This window comes from Diabrotica virgifera, chromosome 9, assembly GCF_917563875.1.
Source record: "Diabrotica virgifera virgifera chromosome 9, PGI_DIABVI_V3a".
NCBI classification, from domain to species: Eukaryota; Metazoa; Arthropoda; class Insecta; order Coleoptera; family Chrysomelidae; genus Diabrotica; species Diabrotica virgifera.
Window position 1 is genome coordinate 58,921,085 of NC_065451.1, and position 19,953 is coordinate 58,941,037.

The 19,953-nt window shown below is 34.0% G+C and overlaps 2 protein-coding genes across 4 annotated transcripts in view; one reads left to right on the forward strand and one right to left on the reverse strand.

Moving 5' to 3' along the window:
• LOC114339168 (dynein axonemal heavy chain 1-like) overlaps positions 1-19,953 on the forward strand; it is a 1,269,803-nt gene that overhangs the window by 838,187 nt on the left and 411,663 nt on the right. The window lies entirely within an intron of this gene.
• Positions 1-19,953, reverse strand: part of LOC114336480 (uncharacterized) — a 63,017-nt gene that overhangs the window by 3,309 nt on the left and 39,755 nt on the right. The window contains exon 5 of the mRNA XM_028286854.1: positions 15,921-15,985. Coding sequence (XP_028142655.1) covers positions 15,921-15,985 — 65 coding nt within the window. The remainder of the gene's footprint in view (positions 1-15,920; positions 15,986-19,953) is intronic.

Here is a 19,953-nt window from a genome sequence, read left to right on the forward strand (position 1 = left end):
ATCTTTCAAAAACTTTGCTAACGATTGGGAGTAGGCTGATGGGTCGATAAGATGTTACTTCATTGGGCGCTTTGCCTGGCTTAAGGATCATTATGATTTCTGCAAATTTTCATATTTTTGGAAAGTATGATAAACTTAGATTAAATATTACTGTTAGCATAATAATGGCCTTACGAGGAAGTTGTTTTGGTATTTGTGCCGAAATTAAGTCATAACCTGGAGCCTTTCGTGAGTTGAGTTTGGTTATTTCTTTGTTGACTTCTATAGGAGTAAAATATGTGAACAAATATATACGGCAATGGGTTCGCATGACCTGTCTTAGGTGCCAATATTTTGAGGCTTTGGGAACAATAATCTTACATTTTCGGACATATTTTTACGGCATTGGGACACCAAAGAGTTTAAAATTTTATAAGCAACGCATATTTTCGGCTTTGGTAAATTGAGACCATAACACCTTGAACGTATATATATGGCGGCTGGGAATACAAACCCACTTTTTCAAAAACATATATGCAGCGTTCGGACAGAAATTGTTAACGTATATACAATCGACGGATACCACTTTTACGTCATGGGTGGCATTTCTTGTATTGCACCAAAACATGCAATAGCTCCTAACCAATCCATTCCTCGGCTAAAAACTAAACCCGCACCTGAGGTTTATGGAAGTCGGAGAGGTGTTCAACTAATACATTTTGAAAGGACAAAACCTCAAGGTTTATCAGAAATCAAGATCCGAAGGGAATGTTCACACCAACTGAAACTGTGACTCCATCTGTGCCTGATCTTCTGTGGCTCTAAGGGAAAAGCAGAGACATTCTCGGTATTTTAGGATGGAATGGATTCATGAAAGCTGTGAGAAGAGACATACCATATTCATATTATGAACTAACATTTATTATTTGTACAGAAAACTAGGAGAATTTTTTCAAATGACAGCATTCTAATAAAAACTAAAGTTTTGGAATGTAAAAAGTGGGTTTTGCCGAGACCGTTAAAAATTGGCAATTTTCAACTTGCACTTTAGAACGAACGGTTCTTCTGAAAAAAAAAGTAAATAGAGATGTTTGTAGATAATTTTAAGTACTTTAATTTTTGTTAGCAGACCATTTACTAAAAGTTAATAGTTTTCGAGATTTGAGCAACAAATCGGAAAAAAGCTAAAATTTTTCGCTTTTGTCGCGATTTTTTCAATGTTCCGGCAAGAAATTTTGTCCGCAAATCTCATATTCGGATTAAGCAGCCCAAAATCCATATAATGAAAGAAATCAGAACTACCCCAAAACTTTCTCACTAAGGGGTTCGTAGAGTACAAATTGACTGAATCACTATGCTGTTATATACTTTCAGTTTAGTTTTGTTATCTATTTCCGAAAGAAAAAAATTTCAACACCCCGTATCTCGGAAAACGATGCTGACATACTGTTACATGCATACTCAGTACTCAGACATAATTTTAGTAACCCTTTGAATGCTCATGACGTCTAAGAATGTCATACCGTTACTACTGCGGAGTTCGAATGATGTCTTCAGGCGTCATCTGCAGATATGTATAACATTCGCTTAGAGGTTAGTATTTGTTTGACTTTGACTGAAACAAGTTGTATTTCTATTTAGTACGTAGATGAAAGTGTGTCTGTAACGTTAATTAGGATTCATTATCGAGAGGCGAAAGTCCAAAGATCAGGACATGTCATTATACAAAAGAATAGATAAAGAGATCAAAAAAGCAATAAGAGTAGCTAAGGCTACACGACTAAGAGAACAGTGTGCGGAAATCCAGCAATTGCAACATAAACACGATTCATTCAATATGCACAAAAAAGTTAAAGAAGCTGCAGGCTTATACAAACCTAGAAGAGTTGGGTGTTTGGCAGATAACCAAGGCAAACCACTGTTAAGTGTGGAAGAAAAACTAGACACGTGGAAGAAATATGTGAAAGTAACTTTTGCAGATGAAAGGCAGAATACCATTGAAGACACTGAATGCCAAACAGGACCACATTACGTCCACCATTGAAGAAGTCACGTCAGCTATTAAAACAACTAAAGATGGTAAAGCTGTAGGGCCTGACCAGTTTTATGTAGAATTCCTAAAACTTATGGATGAACAAGGAATAAAATGGATAACAAATTCAATGGATAATTCAACAAAATATACGTAACTGGAAAAATACCCCAAAGCTGGTTAAAGTCGACCTTCGTAACTTTACCCAAAAAAGTAAATGCCAAAACATGTGAAGACTACAGAACAATTAGCCTAATGAGCCACTTACTCAAAACGTTTCTGAAAGTGATACACGGCAGAATATATAAAAAATGAGAAGAACAGGTATCATGGACGCAGTTTGGATTCCGCGATGCCTTTGGCACCCGAGAGGCTCTATTCGCTGTCGAAGTGCTTATGCAAAGATGCAGGGATGTTGACTGTGACGTGTATATTTGTTTTATCGACTACAAAAAGGCGTTTGATAGAGTAAAACATGATAAACTAATAAACATCTTGAAATAAGAGGGAGTAGATGATAGAGACTTGAGAATCATATATAATTTGTATTACAACAAAACTGCCAATATTAAAGTGGATGACCATTTGACAGAGGCAGTATCCATAGATAGAGGAGTGAGGCAAGCATGCATCCTGTCCCCGGTGCTGTTTAATATATACCCTGAATGTGTCTTCGAGCAAGCGCTAGGAGAACTACAGGAAGGCATATTAATCCGGTCAACTTAGACATCAAAATGCTTGGCAAATAACAAAAATTGCCGGAGAGCCAAATTTTGGTGGAGAGCTAGGGTATACCATAACAAATAAAGGTTAAAAAGTCCCCATCGATCCCATGTGTGCGTAAAAAGTTATTCGGGGTCAAAGGTCAAAATTTGAGATTTTTAGGATTTTTTTCGAAAACGGTAAGTTTTATCAAAAAAAAACCTTAAATCAAAGTTGTAGATCTTAACATTCTCTACAAAAATGACCCTTACTATTTTTTTCCTAAGAGTTGCCATTCCTGAGATATCGCGATTCAAAGAGTCACATTATACATGATATGCACACGTTTCCACACCACCTGTGAGGTAGTGTACTCGGCGCGTTTTTTTTACCGTGGTTTCCCCTGTAGGCCTACTCCACTAACTGTTTTGACAATTTTAGGATAATTTAAGGAAACAATACCGGTCAAGTTCTAGATATTACCTTATTATTGATATTGATTATTGATATTGCTATTGATTATTAGGTTAACTATTGTTTTGATTTCTTTAGATATTTTAATCAGATTCATATTCTTGAAAGTCTACTTCAACAGTCAAGTCTTCTTCGATTTCATCTTCTTCCTCTTCCTCTTGCTGGACGTTCAAAAATTGTTCAAATGTGACTGAGTCATTGGTCTCTTCATTAAAATCACAGGAGTCTTCCTCTGTTGTACTAAACTGGACATTTGAGCAAGACTGACCTTGGCAGTTGGTACACACTAGAGAACATAGCAACCCGACTTTTTTACATCCACATTTGACACTACAACCTTTTTTGCAATTGCAAAAAATAGTGTTACGGAGTTTTTCTGGAGCAGGTGGGAGTAAGGTTTTAATCGGTTCCAGAGTATTATCTATTAATTTCCAACCCCAGTCTTCTGGATTCAGTTCATTGCCTAGCGATATTTGAACTTGATAATATACTCGATACAAATGTTGAAAAGCAGATGCTGATGTTGGATGAAGACATGATCGTTGTACTTGTTTCTTGAAGTTAAGTATCGGTATTTATCAAGACAAATAATTGTTTTTGGAGCTCCATAAACCGCAAGAAGAAAGCGAATTCCTTCCGTAATTATTGTTTGCAGTGTAGTATCAAGTTCTGTAAAAACTTTACAGCCGTCAGTCAAATCTTTTTTTTCGAATAATTTAAGTACTGACGTTTTGCCCCTTCTGTACATTGCGGACGTAGTGTCGCAGCCGGTTATCGCATGTAAAAATAAAATGTACTTTTGGCATTTGGGATAAGCCGATAAACTATTCGAAGAATATATCTCTGTTCTCTGTTGAGCCCTTCCAGGTTTCAGAAAATAAAGAACTTTATCTACTGGAGTCCTTGCAGTAATCAGTACCAACAAATCAACACCTTCATCAACTACAATTGTTGTGTTTGTTGCCTTAAATTTTTCAATTGCTGTCTCAATTATAAGGACATCTGCGTCATTTTTAGCTTGTTTCACTTCAATATTCGCAGCTGTTATTTTGTCAGTTAACATTTCAGCTTTCTTCTTGCGGTTTATGGAGCTCCAAAAAAAATTATTTGTCTTGATAAATACCGATACTTAACTTTTGTAAAAAATACGCGAAACAAGAAACAAGTACAACTATCATGTCTTCCTCCAACATCAGCATCTGCTTTTTAACATTTGTATCGAGTATATTATCAAGTTTAAACATGACTAGGCAATGAACTGAATCCAGAAGACTGGGGTTGGAAATTAATAGATAATACTCTGGAACCGATTAAAACTTTACTCCCACCTGCTCCAGAAAAACGCCTTAACACTATTTTTTGCAATTGCAAAAAAGGTTGTAGTGCCAAATGTGGATGTAAAAAAGTCGGGTTGCTGTGTTCTCTAGTGTGTACCAACTGCCAAGGTCAGTCTTGCTCAAATGTCCAGTTTAGTACAACAGAGGAAGACTCCTGTGATGTTAATGAAGATACCAATGACTCAGTCACATTTGAACAATTTTTGAACATCCAGCAAGAGGAAGAAGAAGAAGATGAAATCGAAGAAAACTTGCCTGTTGAAGTAGACTTTCAAGAATATGAATCTGATTAAAATATCTAAAGAAATCAAAATAATAGTTAACCTAATAATCAATAGCAATATCAATAATCAATATCAATAATAAGGTAATATCTAGAACTTGACCGGTATTGTTTCCTTAAATGATCCTAAAATTGTCAAAACAGTTAGTGGAGTAGGCCTACAGGGGAAACCACGGTAAAAAAAAGCGCCGAGTACACTACCTCACAGGTGGTGTGGAAACGTGTGCATATCATGTATAATGTGACTCTTTGAATCGCGATATCTCATGAATGGCAACTCTTAGGAAAAAAATAGTAAGGACAATTTTTGTAGAGAATTTTAAGATCTACAACTTTGATTTTAGGTTTACCGTTTTCGAAAAAAATCCAAAAAATCTCAAATTTTGACTTTGACCCCGAATAACTTTTGACGCACACATGGGATCGATGGGGACTTTTTAAACTTTATTTGTTATGGTATACCCTAGCTCTCCACCAAAATTTGGCTCTCCGGCAATTTTTGTTATTTGAAATGTCTATATAGACCGGGTTATATTAGTCAATGGAGTGCGTCTGAACAACATTAGATATGCCGACGACGCTGTAGTTTTTGCAGACAGTCTAGATGGTTTGCAAAGAATAATGTCGCGCATATCAGATATAAGTAGAGAATACGGACTTGATCTCAATACGAAAAAAACAAAGTACATGGTAATCAGTAAGCGCGAAATATTTAATACACAGCTTTTGGTTAACCAACAACTAATTGACAGGGTCGACAGTAACACATACCTTGGTACCAACATAAACAGCCAATAGGACCACTCAAGTGAAATAAAACAACGCATAGGAAAAGCGAGATCAGCGTTCATAATGATGAAGTCTCTTTTCAGAAGCCACGATTTACCTCTTGCTACCAAAATCTCTATCATCAGATGCTGTGTATTTTCTACGTTGTTGTACGGAGTAAAGGCCTGGACAATTTCCGAGGCTTCTTTGAGAAAACTCGAGGCATTCGAGATGTGGTGTTACAGGCGCATTTTGAGAATTTCGTGGGTGGATCGTATAACTAATGTTGAGGTTCTACGTAGAATAGGCAAGGAATGCGAGATTATTAACACAATCAAAGAGCGCAAACTAGAATATCTTGGCCATGTTATGAGGAATGAATAGAGATATGGCTTGTTGCAACTCATTCTTCAAGGCAAGGTATTTGGAAAAAGAGGACCAGGGAGAAGAAGAATATCTTGGCTTCAAAACCTGAGAAAGTGGTTTTATACATCGACAACCGGACTATTCAGAATAGTAGCAAGCAAAGTTAGGATAGCCATGCTGGCCGATCGCCAACATCCGGAAAGGATAGGCACCTTAAGAAGAAGAATCGATGAAGCAATTCCACGGTCATATCGACCAACATACTACAATGTAAATGCAGCGAAAAATCAAGTTGGGACTCAGGTCGCGTTAAGTACACTCACCAGCACAAATTCCGACACCCAAAATTTTTGATTAAGTTTGACAATTTATACCTTTATTATTTGAATGAAGAAAGTGAAAAAGTATATTAAAGTGTTTAAATATATTTAATTTCCTTAGCTAAGCGCTTTCGATGCCATCTTCAGAGCTAATGGTCAAAGTATAAAAAAGTACCACTACTTCGAGTTGTAGGTGTTTGCATATTAAGAAAGTTGGTCCGTTGTGCAACTCCGGATGATGAAAGAATATTTCAATTTTAATTAAACATTGTAAAAATTGTAAAACAATAAAGACAACCACTTAGACGTTACAAATATAAAATTTGGTCATGGTAAGGTATCACCCAACTATTTTCAAGTGATGCGAGCAGTTGACTGACAGTCAACTGACACTAGTTGAGGTCAGTCAACTACCCGCATCACTTGAAAATGGTTGGGTGATACCTTACCATGACCAAATTTTATATATAAAATATATTTGTAACGTCTAAGTGGTTGTTTTTACTATTTTACAATTTTTACAATTTTTAATTAAAATTGAAATAATCTTTCATCATCCGGAGTTACACAACAGACCAATTTTCTTAATATGCAAACACCTACAACTCGAAGTAGTGATACTTTTTTTATTCTTTGACCATTAGCCCTGAAGATGACATATATGTCGAAATCGCTAAGCTAAGGAAATTAAATATATTTAGACACTTTAATAAACTTTTTTCACTTTCTTCATTCATTCAAGTGTGTATAAAATTTATCAGTCTTTCAACTACTGCTCAATTTTATTTATTAAACTTAATTTGGTCCGAGGTACAAACCAGTCCTGTACCTTGAACCACGTAGTCTTGTACGTTGAACCACCCGTAAATCTTTAAAAATTTATACAAAAAATTGTGTTATTCAATATTATACCTCTCAAAATCTAAGTCAAACACATGTACTCATTTTTGCCTTTCAGACAACCCAGCCTTACTTGGTGGTTTAAGTTTGAGCACGACATCTTCAATGTCAGTGTCAAATTGTTGATCACTTGGCCAGAAAATGTGTTGCTGTTGAGAATTCTCTTCAGATATTGTACCGTTAAATAGGGACTTACAGCAGTTACTTGTGCAATAAAAAATGTGTCTTCTTTTTTACCATTAATTTTGTACGGCCCAACGTACAAGACGTGATAGCGGTCCAAGGTACAAGACTCGGCCGAAACGAAAACAAATGTGAATTTCACCTAATAAAACGTTTTTGTTATATTTCTCACTATGTTGTTTAATTATCTGTTAGAGTATAGGCATACACACCCTCTGATTTAGTTTACGATATCTGTTAACACAAAAATTAAAAAAGAAAATTATCTATCCTATAAATAGTTACTTTTCTTGAAATAAAACACTATATTTTTACGATAGCCGCAAACAGTGGCGGCTTTTGGGGGTAACCAGGATAGGTTGGGCCTAACCAATAATTTTAACAGCTTTAAAATTGAAAAACATATATTCAAAAATTATGTTAATGCATGTAAATAACTTTTAAATGTACTAAATCACTCAATACATTAGCTTCCGTTAAAACAACTATGTTATATATTATCACAGAAAGCATTGAATCGTATCCAGGCATTTTATAGTATATTAAGTATGGAGAACGGTAAGGGTTTTATACCGATCGAAGACAATTGTTTGGAGGAGGAGCGGATCGACGACTCGAATTATTGTCTGAGATCTGTTACCCTTAACGTTCGACATGCTTATAACGTTTTTTGCACGATTGATACCATTATAAATTATAAAATTAAACATTTTCATCATATTGACTAGTTTTATTCATTTTATCAAGATAGGTACTTTGGTTGTTAGGTAGTAACTAGGGTGCATAACAACAATGGAGAATTGAGTTTTTATTTAGTTGTCAATAATTTTAAGTACAATTTTGATTATTATAAATTAAAATATGAGCGAAAGTGAATTTGAAGAAATTGAGCGGGCTTGGGAAGAAGGGTGTTCCGCAATTATTCCCGAAAAATCCAAAATCCGTTATCAAAATACCTACCAAAGTTTTAAAAAATGGTGCGAAGGCAAGAATTTAAGAATCGAAGAAAAGGCTCTATTGGCATATTTCGTTCAAAGACATATGCAGTTGAAAGCTCCTGGAAGCCTCTGGGCAGAATATTCAATGATTAAATCCACGGTTTTTCTTTATGACGGCATTGATATTTCCAAGTTTTCAACTTTGATCGCGTATTTGAAGAGAAAAAATGTTGGATACTACTAATGTATGCGATTTTGCAGGAGTTTCTGTTAGAAGTGAAACCACAGCCCAAAAAAGTGGGATTTCATTAAATAATTTAACAAATTGTACCATAAGTTTCAATATTAATAAATAATTCGTTAGTTTTCTTTATTATTTCAAAAAATAAATTAAAATTAAGAGATTTTTTAACTCGACGGTAAGTGAATTACTTACCGTCGAGTTGGAGTACTTACCGCCGAGTTGGTTTACTTACCGTCGAGTTGCTAGTAAATGTCACCTACTGACGTAAAATCTGTCACGGTAAACAGTCAAAAATGATCAATCGTGCAAAAAATATCATTAATAGGCGGAGCCGGCCGACCCCGCTCACATAAGATCTCCGTACAAAAAGCGTTTGAAGTTAAGTCGCTTGCCGGACAACGATTTTTATATTGTCGTGTCGCGCGTAAGCCGAGAGTGGGTTTAGTTGGTAGGCATTGTAACACGGACGCATCCGGAGACAAGGCCCCCAGAGGGGAACTACTTTCGGATGTACTCCGTTTACTCTGAATCTAACACACGCCAGGTACGATTCATCTGGTACGGTCTTTAGAAGATTCCCACTCTCACACAAAAAATATGTATTACACACATTGGCGGCTATTTTTTTGGGGGTCATGGATCTTGAGGGTGATTACTTTTCTCTGATGCAAGGTCACTTTTAGTCTTACCACCAATAGGATAAGTGGGTTTTCAAATATTTGGGGGGGGGGGTCATGACACCGTGACCCCTCCCTCTGGATCCGCCACTGATTACACATAGCTATATGTAATTTGCTGGCTTGGCCTACCCAAAATTTTACCCCACCAGCCGCCACTGGCCGCAAATGATTTCTCATCACGTTCAACAACTAACTACAGAATGACAACGATTGTAGAAGAACTTGCGATAAGAAACACAGACAGTTCGCGCGCAAAATACAAGAAAAATGGGGTGGCCCATGGTACAAGCTGACCCAAGGTACAAGCCTCTCCCCTACATGTATTGATATCGTTTGGTATTATTCAGGGAACAGAAAAAATTTGCTTGCATTGCATTATACACAGGTAAATGGAAGCGATGTATTTTCTCCTAACTTTAAAAAATTCTGTGGAAATATGAAAGAGCTGATTTTGTTTCATAGTCCTGTCATATTATTCCGGAGGCATCACTAAAATTTTGTTTTTGGTATTATCCGAATACCTCTTTTCTTGTAAGAGCTGTACCATTTTTTATAAATAAAAACACTGATTTACTCATAAAATAGAGGTTGGATTGATAAGATTATAATGGCCCGCATGCAGTGCCGGATTAACCATTAGGCGGCCGCCTAGGGCCCGGGCACTTGATGGGGCCCGCATCTCACACAAATGCATTAATTAATATTGAATTATTTAAGCAGTAATTAAAAAATAATAAAAAAGTTAAAAAAATCAAATAGGGCTGAGACAAAAAAATGGTTAATTTATGGTTTCCAATCAAACTCAGTTTTTTGCTTTGTCTTCTGTCAAATATCAGGAAAATACAACCGACTTCAAGACAAATTAAGCAGTAATCTCCAAAGGCATTTTTATATTCCATGTTCTAATCATTTCCTCAATTTGGTAATCAATTTTGCAAGCAAATTTTGCTTATAAGCTGGTAATTTTTTGGTATGGTACGTTTTTTTTTTTTAATTTCTACCCACCGATGGGCCTTATAGTTCATTCACTCACGGTAAAATATTGCAAATCCTCCGGATTTTAAAGAACCTTTGGATTTGAAACAAGAGCTTGGATTGACATGAAATTTGGTATAAGCATAGCTAACATGTCAAAGAAAAAAGTGATATTGTGCCAGTGTGTGTCTTTGCTCTACGGTTGAGTCCACCTCTTCTCGGGGGTGAAAAAATATACCGTCAAAATACGTCCGGAATTGGATAAACTGACTAATTCTAAGCAACTTTTGTTTAATAGAGTTTTTTCAATAAGTCAATATATTTTGAGTTATTTGCAAGTGAATATCTTCCAACCATTTCAATTCCAAAATCATACAACAATAACAAATATCCTACAAATAAACTACCAAAACCATGGTGGGATAATAACTGCGAATCAGCTGCAAATAACCGCAAAACAGCATATAGACGTTATAAAACAAATCCTAATCTTCACAATCTAATTGAATACAAAAAAATTTGATGCCTTAGCAAAGAAAACTTTCAAAATTAGAAAAAAACAAACTTGGATAAACTACTGTGAAAGCCTAAACTCCAACACTCCAATCAGCGACGTCTGGAAGGAAGTAAATCGCTACAAAAACCGAAATCAGTCCAATAAACTTCCGATAAACACCGAAGCTGCATGGACAGAAGAGTTTCACTTTAAAATTTCACCTCCTTGGGTTCCAATTCAAATAAATGAAGCTACAGTTACCGTAGCCAGAGAAAACTTCAATCTAGAGAAACCATTTGAATTATGGGAATTAAATAATGGACTTAAAGAAAATAATAGCTCATCTCCAGGGATGGACTGTATATCATATTCTATGCTATATTTTCTGCCTACAGAATACAAATCATTATTACTACAAATTTTTAACACTATATGGCAAAACAAAAATTTAATTCCCAAAGTATGGAAGGACTATATTGTATTACCTATAAAAAAGCCAGGAAAGCCAGATAACAAAGTTGAGTCTTACAGACCTATATCTTTAAGTTCCTGTATACTAAAAACTCTAGAAAGATTAATCAAAAATCGGCTTGAATACTGGCTTGAGTCCGAAGATATCCTCCCCAAATCTCAGTACGGATTCCGAAAAAATCCAGGTCTACACAAGATGCTCTCACTTCCCTAGTCTCTTCTTTACAGGTCAATTTTACAAATCAGGCGTCGACAGCTGCAGCATTTATAGATGTAACTTCAGCGTTTGATAACATAAATTTAGATATTCTTTATAAAAAATTAGTAGATCTTGGAATTCCAGTTAAAATTTCAAATTTCATTGTGTCCTTGTACAACCTTATACTTACCTGGACTTACTTAAAAATAAACGAGAATCTTTTACCACCAAGGTTAACGAATATAGGTATACGATAGGGTAGTATTTTAAGTCCACTTCTCTTTTTATTGTACAATATAGATTTAGAACAGATAGTACCTCCACACTCTAATATATTACAATTTGCAAATGATGTCGTGTTGTACACCTCCCATTCTTCCCTAGACATTTGTAGGCGTCAACTTGAATTTACATTAGATTGGGTAAAAAATGATTACCATTCTCTAGGCTTATCCATATCAACCACAAAGACTGAAATTTGTTTTTTCTCAAAAAAACGCCAAATTCCTCAAAGCACCTTCAAATTAGGTAAAATAGAATTTCCAATCAAAAATTGTGTTAAATATCTTGGACGTATTTGGAAATGGAGGGATCAAATTCATTCTATTATAAAGAAATTAGAAAATTCTATGAATCTCCTTAGAGCTTTTTGTAGAACCGGTTGGGGAGCTGACCCAAATATTGTATTGCTATTCTATCGCTCAATGATTTGACCAACTTTCGACTATAGTTGTCATTTATATGGTTCTGCGTCAACACGATATCTTAATAAAATTGAAATCCAAAGGAATAAATGTTTGAGACTTTGTCTTGGCTACTTAAAATCTACTCCTATTACCATTATTGAAATTGAAGCTAAGGAACCACCACTTACTCTACGCAGACAGTTCTGTACAGATAAGTTTGTAGCTAGAACTATCTCAAAAAACGTCAGCTACCTACTTAAGAACTATTCGTAACTTGAATATATTAGATTTAAGCCACAAATATTGGTGCACTAAAAAAACCCCCATATACGTTGAAAGCTATAGGAAATTGACAATGTATGAAGACCAAATGTACAAAAATAAAATACCTCCAATCTACACTAAACCTCCTGAAACTCTCTTTTCCAAGGTAATAAAAACATATTACATGGATTCAAACCTTCCAGGCAGTATTATCAACAAAATAATTAAAGACAGGTGGCCTATGTTTCAATATATTTTTACTGACGGCTCCAAAATTCAAAATATAACCGGATTAGTATAGTATAGTTGATCCAAAAGATGGCATAACCCAGACATCCAAAGTGAAAGTTATCCTTCAACACCAAATTGTTCTATATGGTCCACACAATGTCCAGAAAAAAGTCACACCATTTTGAGCGTCGGGTTTGGGGGGGGAGAAATGGGTAAATTCGTAGTTTTTTTAAAGTTTTTCGCCAATATTTCTAAAACTATGCGGTTTAGCATGAACAACCCTCTATACAAAATTGTTCTACATTAAATTTGAAATAAAAAAGGCCCTATGCATAATCTTTCTAAAATGAATGGTTCCAAAGTTACGGAGGTAGTATAGTATAACTGGTCCAAAAAAAGGCCTAACCCAAACATCCAAAGTAAAAGTTTTCCTCCAACACCAAAATGTTCTATTTGGTCCACATATTGTTCAGTAAAAAATTACACCATTTTGAGCGTCCGGTTTGGGAGGGAGATGGGAGAGAAGCCGGTAAATTAGTAGTTTTTTTTACGTTTTTCGTCAATATTTCTAAAACGATGTTTTAGCGTAAACAATGTTATAAACAAAAATGTTCTACGTGAGATTTAAAACAAAAAATGTTCTATACATAATTGTTATAAAATCAATGGTTCCAAAGTTACGGAGGGTGAAAAGTTGAGGTTTTCGATACCTTTTATATTTTTTGGGCAATATTTATGATATAACTATACCAAAAACCCATACATCCAAAGTGAAAGATATCCTCCAACACCAAATTGTTCTATATGGTCCACATAATGTTCAGAAAAAAGTCACACCATTTTGAGCGTCGGGTTTGGGGGGAGAGGGGGGAGAAATCGGTAAATATAAAAAGTATTAACCTCCATATTTCACCCTCCGTAACTCTGGAACCGTTGATTTTATAACAATTATGTATAGAATTTTTTTTGTTTTAAATTATATGTAGAACATTTTTCTATAGAACATTCCTTACGTTAAAGCATAGTTTTAGAAATATTGACGAAAAACGTAAAAAATTACTAATTTACCGACTTCTCCCCCATCTCCCCCCCCCCCCAAACCGGACGCTCAAAATGGTGTAACTTTTTACTGAACAATATGTGGACCATATAGAACAATTTGGTGTTGCAGGAAAACTTTTACTTTGGATGTCTGGGTTAGGCCTTTTTTTGGACCAATTATATTATACTACCGTAGTATAAAATTATGCCGTAGTATAAAACTCAATAGAGTCTACGGCTTGGTCTGGAATAAACTGGCGTCTGATCGACCTATGGAGGAGCGGTACGGGAAGGGATAAGGGCTTCCGGCTTGGTGATACTCCTCCATAGATCCCTACCGAAGGGCGTTGACGCCTAAGAACGGTGTATACATACATATTATACTACCTCCGAAACTTTGGAACCGTTCATTTTAGAAGGGTTATGCATGGGTCTTTTTTATTTCAAATTTAATGTAGAACAATTTTGTGTAGAAGGTTGTTCATGGTAAACCGCTTAGTTTTAGAAATATTGACGAAAAACGTACAAAACTACGAATTTGCAGATTTCTCCCCCCTCTACCCCCCAAACCCGACGCTCAAAATGGTGTGACTTTTTTCTGAACATTATGTGGACCATATAGAACAATTTGGTGTTGAAGGATAACTTTCACTTAGAATGTCTGGGTTTGGGTCTAACTATACCATACTAGGATGTGCAATATATCACTGGAATTCTGAATACAAAGAATCATGCCGATTGCCCAATGAAGCTTCAATATATATATACTGCCGAATTATCAGCTTTATTACTTGCGTTAAAATATGTAGCCTCTATTGGTATGGAAGGTTATATCATTTTCATCGATTGTAGAAGCATTGTGGACAAACTCACTTCTATTCAATCGACAAAAAACCTAAACCACATTGAGATAGAAATTAAGAGCCTATATTATGATATTAGTTCCTTGAGCAGTTCAATTATTATTTGTTGGGTTAGAGGACATTCTGGAATATTAGGAAATGAAGAAGTCGACAAATTAGCTAAATCTGCAGCATTAACCAAACGAAACATAAACAACATACTTCTACCCGTAACCGATATAGATAATATCAGTAAAAACAATTGCAAAAAAAAATTGGCAACGTTTGTACAACCAAAGTACAACGGGAATAAATTTTATAATTTGCCAACCACTAATTCCCAATGAGAGATGGTTTAAAAATGAGTCCAATAGGTTATTTATAAAAACATTAAATATAATAAGATCAAATCACGCACTAACTCCAACACACACACTGTGTTTGTAACACAGCATAGGTATGTGATCAGGCGCGGATACAGAGGGGGGTCAACGGGGCTATGGACCCCCCTATTGTATTTAGTCTATAAGCATTTTTCTATTATTTATTATTTTTTTCTGCCAACTCTTATTTTCAAACGATCAGTAAGTAAGTCAGGACCCCACTATTATGAATTTCTAGATCCGTGCCTGTATGTGATAACCCATATTGCGCCTGTGGTGGAATTGAAGATCTACAGCACCTCATATTGGAGTGTGGACAGTACAGACAAAATATTAAAATAATGTATGAAGAGTTAGTTGGTCTAAATTGCCCTTTACCTATTAATTTAAATGAAATTATTTTTTTAAATAATAAACAGACGTTAAAATGTCTTTACAAATATGTAACGTCCTGTAAATTTAAATTTTAAATAGGCTTAGGTAATAAAATTAAAAATAATTGTTAACATATCACACAAAATTGAAAAATGTATCCATGAATATTATAACACACTGTAAATTTAGATTATAAGTAGGCTTAGATGATTAAATTAATTGTTATTGTAATACCATACAAAAAAACAAATAGTCTGGCTAGTTTGCTAAGCCAAAGCCATTATAAAAAAAACAATTTTCTCCGTGCAAAAGTGTTGTAACTTTGACATTCTAATAGTAAATGTGTAGTAATTAACAATTTATTACGTGCAAAAGTGTTGTAACTTTGAAATTCAAAGTTTTTTATAATCAGTATTATTTTATTTTACTTTCTATTATTGGTTAATATAATATATGCTGAAGTGCATGCAAAAACATTATTATATGTTAATTTTTCTTAAAACCTGTGCTTTATTTCACCGATATTAGCAGGAAAATAAACAAAATCGGCTTTATCTCGAAACAAACTTAATTGTACTTACAACAGTTTTGCACTGATGGTGCGATATTTCGTCAGCAATGAAAGGGTTAAGCAAACTGTCATTATTTTTTCATACAGAATCACTCCGTGAAATTAGTTGCACTTTTGCGACGAATGTGTACACGATGTACCTATGTATTTTATTTATCAAAAAAGGCATTGAAAACTTACGTTAGGATTTCTTTTGTAATTGCACTCGAGCATTCCCCAGATCTTATCAACAAAGGATACCTTTTCTGAAAATTAATAAAATATCATTAGTAAATGTTGTTAATCAATAACCATGTGATAAAAACTATTTATCATATTTATTTTGTCGCTGATACAGATCTCAGTTGTTGTTTAAAAAAATAACTTTAGATAAGATTTTACGTTTCATTGATAATGAAAACATGTTTGATACCTATAGTAAAAAACACACTCTATAGTAAAATCGATTGTAAATAAATAGTCATATAATTGCTTCAAAATAATAACAAAGAAATAATGGGAAAGAATCGTATTTTTGATGTGTGTTATATATAAATTCTTATCTGAGCGCTTTCGGCATACAAAGCCATCATCAGAGCGAGCTATATTACAATATAGAACTCTAATAAGAAATTGAATTTAGTAAAATAAGAAATTCATTAATTTATTTAAATTGAATTTAGATTTAACAAAGTTTGACTTACTTCAAAATACTTGTACCACTAAAAAGAGAGTGAGAGTCTCTTTTCATTATGTATTAAAAAAGCAAGTTTTATGTAAATTTAATTGCAAACAATGTTGGATATATTGCTTAATTTTTATTTTTTAATTTTCTTAAAGTTTTAAATTTTCTTAAAGTTTTATATAAACAAATGTAATATTGTATATATTATAGTAGTATAGGATATAGCATTATATATAATATGTAATGGTAATTGTAAGGAAAAATTAAATCTTTCAGCCCTAGGCCTTCACGGCCTGTTGAGCTTAATAAATAAATAAAGGGCCTAGCCGGGTAAGATGGTGAAAAGTGCCCCCAACTCAATTTAAATTCCATATAGGCCACTTCTTAGCACATATAGAGGAACTCACTTTCTGAAATTTTTAGCCCCCTAGGTGGTCAAGTGACCCCCCTAGAGCCTAATTAGGCTTTTTATGTTTTTATTTTTTATCTCAGCCCCATCAAGAGCTAGCCAAAAATTTTATTTAAAAAAGTTGTAAGTTTCAAAAAGATCTATATGAAAAAAAATTTTTTTTATTTTTTGGCGGGAAATTCGAATTTTTAGAACAATTTTAAACTTTTAAATAACTCTGAAAAAAAAACTAAGACACTCGTTTTTACGAAAATCAATTATAACGTGTATTTTTGCACAATCTTTCACTCTGAATTTTTTCAGATTTTTAAAATTGGTGAAACGTACCTTTAAAAATAAAAAACCGCATTTTTCGGTTTTTTTTTTCGTTTTTTGATATAATTTTATACATATTTTTCAAAAAAGGTAACACCGTCACTAGAATAGGTAAAAAACTGAAAAATAATTGGGGTTTGCTTTATAAAATTGTTTTGTAACGCCATCCTTTTTCAAGATACAGGGCGTTGAAGAAAACAAAATTTTACACATTTTTTACGATTTTGCTGAAACTACTGGCAACATTGTAATAAAACTTGGCGTGTTTTAAGAGGTAGTTATTGTGCATGTTTTGACATACAATTAAGGATTTGATATTCATCATTGGCGCGCATAGGGGTAATGGTCTGAACTTTTTAAAGAATAAAGATAGTACGCCACTGACATATTTCAAATTAACAATCGTTTTTGAATTCCTCGTTTAATTTGTGACAAAAATCTATCTTCTTATTTTTTCATACGACGCGCCATTTTTATTCAAAAAATAAAAGATCTTAACCCTTACACAGCATTCGAACTTCTAGTAGTTTCTACATCTACATACATAAACTCGTACATCCATTATAAAAATTAATTCTAATACTTTGGAAGCGTTAAGATATTTTATTTTTTGCAACAAAACGGCGCGTCGTATGAAAAAATGGGAAGATAGATTTTTTGTCACAAATGGAACGAGGAATTCAAAAATGATTGTTAGTTTGAAATATGTCAGTGGCGTACCATCTTTTTTTCTTTAAAAATTCAGACCATTGCCCGTATGCGCGCCAATGATGAATATAAAATTCTTAATTGTATGTCAAAAATGCACAATAACTACCTCTTAAAACCTGCCAAATTGTATTGCAATGTTGCCAGCAGTTTCGGCAAAATCGTAAAAAACGTGTAAAATTTTGTTTTCTTCAACGCCCTGTATCTTGAAAATGGATGGCGTCACAAAAAAATTTTATTAAAGCAAACCCCAATTATTTTTCATTTTTTTACCTATTCTAGTGACGGTGTTACCTTTTTTGAAAAATATGTATAAAATTATATCCAAAAACGAAAAAAAAACCGAAAAAATGCGGTTTTTTATTTTTATTTTTAAAGGTACGTTTCACCAATTTTAAAAATCTGAAAAAATTCAGGGTGAAAGATTGTGCAAAAATAAACATTATGATTGATTTTCGTAAAAACGAGAGTTATTTAAAAATTTAAAATTGTTCTAAAAATTCGAATTTCCCGCCAAAAAATTTAAGAAAAAATTTTTTTATATAGGTAGATCTTTTTTAAACTTACAACTTTTTTAAATAAAGTTTTTGGGTAGCTCTTGACGCGGCTGAGATAAAAAATAAAAACCTGAAAAGCCTAATTAGGCTCTAGGGGGGTCACGTGACCACCTAGGGGGCTAAAAATTTCATAAAGTGAGTTCCTCTATATGTGCTAAAAAGTGACCTATATGGAATTTAAATTGAGTTGGGGGCACTTTTCACCATCTTACCCGGCTAGGCCCTTTAAAGGTTCAAATTTTATATTTTCCTCTATATATGACATAGGCCAACCGTCACTTTTTGTGTGTGTGGAAGAGAGAGAGAGAGAGAGAGAGAGAGAGAGAGAGAGAGAGAGAGAGAGAAAAACATTCAGGAGAGAACTATTTTCCTGTGTCAGTCAACTATGAACTATCACATTTCATTCTTCCTCATTCACTCTGCCGGTTCGCATATTTACAAATGCTCCTATACTACGGCACCAGAGTGCTGAAATCGGTTAGCCTTTGAAATACACTATTACGCTACAAACCCTCATTGATTTAGGCACCTATTCAATTATAAGACATCTATTAAATTATGGTACTAAGTTTTTTGACCCTAACCTGAGAAACAAGTAAAACAAAAATTAAAACACAAACACCAATGAATAAAAAACAAATACGTATTTTTTATTTTTATTTATTTATGAGTACAGATATAACTTTACTCGTATACAGTTCGTCAATAAACTAACGCATAAATTCATTTTTACCCAAATAAACAATAAACAACCATTTTGAATCCGATTAGATATCAAAATTGTATCTTTTAGTAACACAAACCAAATTCTTTTCCAATAATATCTTTAAGACCAATACAAACCGAGATACGGCATGTTAATTAACTTTTTTCGTCAAATGCATAATTTGAAATATTCAAAGCCAAATAATGGGAAAAATTTGCACTTTTCGAGGAAAACTTAAATTTTTTTTTCAAGTATACAATTAGACCTTTCAAGAGAAAATTAAGCGACTTTAATCAAAAAAATGTCGGTACCTGCTTTTCTCTACGAAAAAATCAGTGAAAACAACCCCCTAACTACGTTCCTAATTCAAAATTGGCCTTCACCTTTCTGTAGTTCCTTTTATATTTATATTATCAATACACTCAAGGACTTTGACCTATTTAAAATGCCTAATTTTGGAAAAATATTATATCTCACTGTGTACCGATTTTCTGCCTTAGTAAATGGATTTAAGTACCTTCGTAGGAAAGCAACTTTGATACCCTCACAGTAATGAGACCCCTCGAAAATGATTTTGTAGGATTTCTAAAGGTCTATAAGACTGTGTAAATTAAATTCCGTAAGATGCCTTAGATTTTAATTGGGGCGGGTTTAAAGGGCTCGAATAAGGGGGTGTTTGCTGGTAAATAGAGGTTTTAAACAGCTATATCTGGCTAACTATTCACTGTAATCCAGATCTCTCCACAGGGTAGTTTTATACATCAAAAAAGCTACAATTTAGTAGTATATAATTTTTTCATATCTTCAGTATTTTCGGAGATATTTTGAAGTTAATGGTGAATGAAAAATACCAA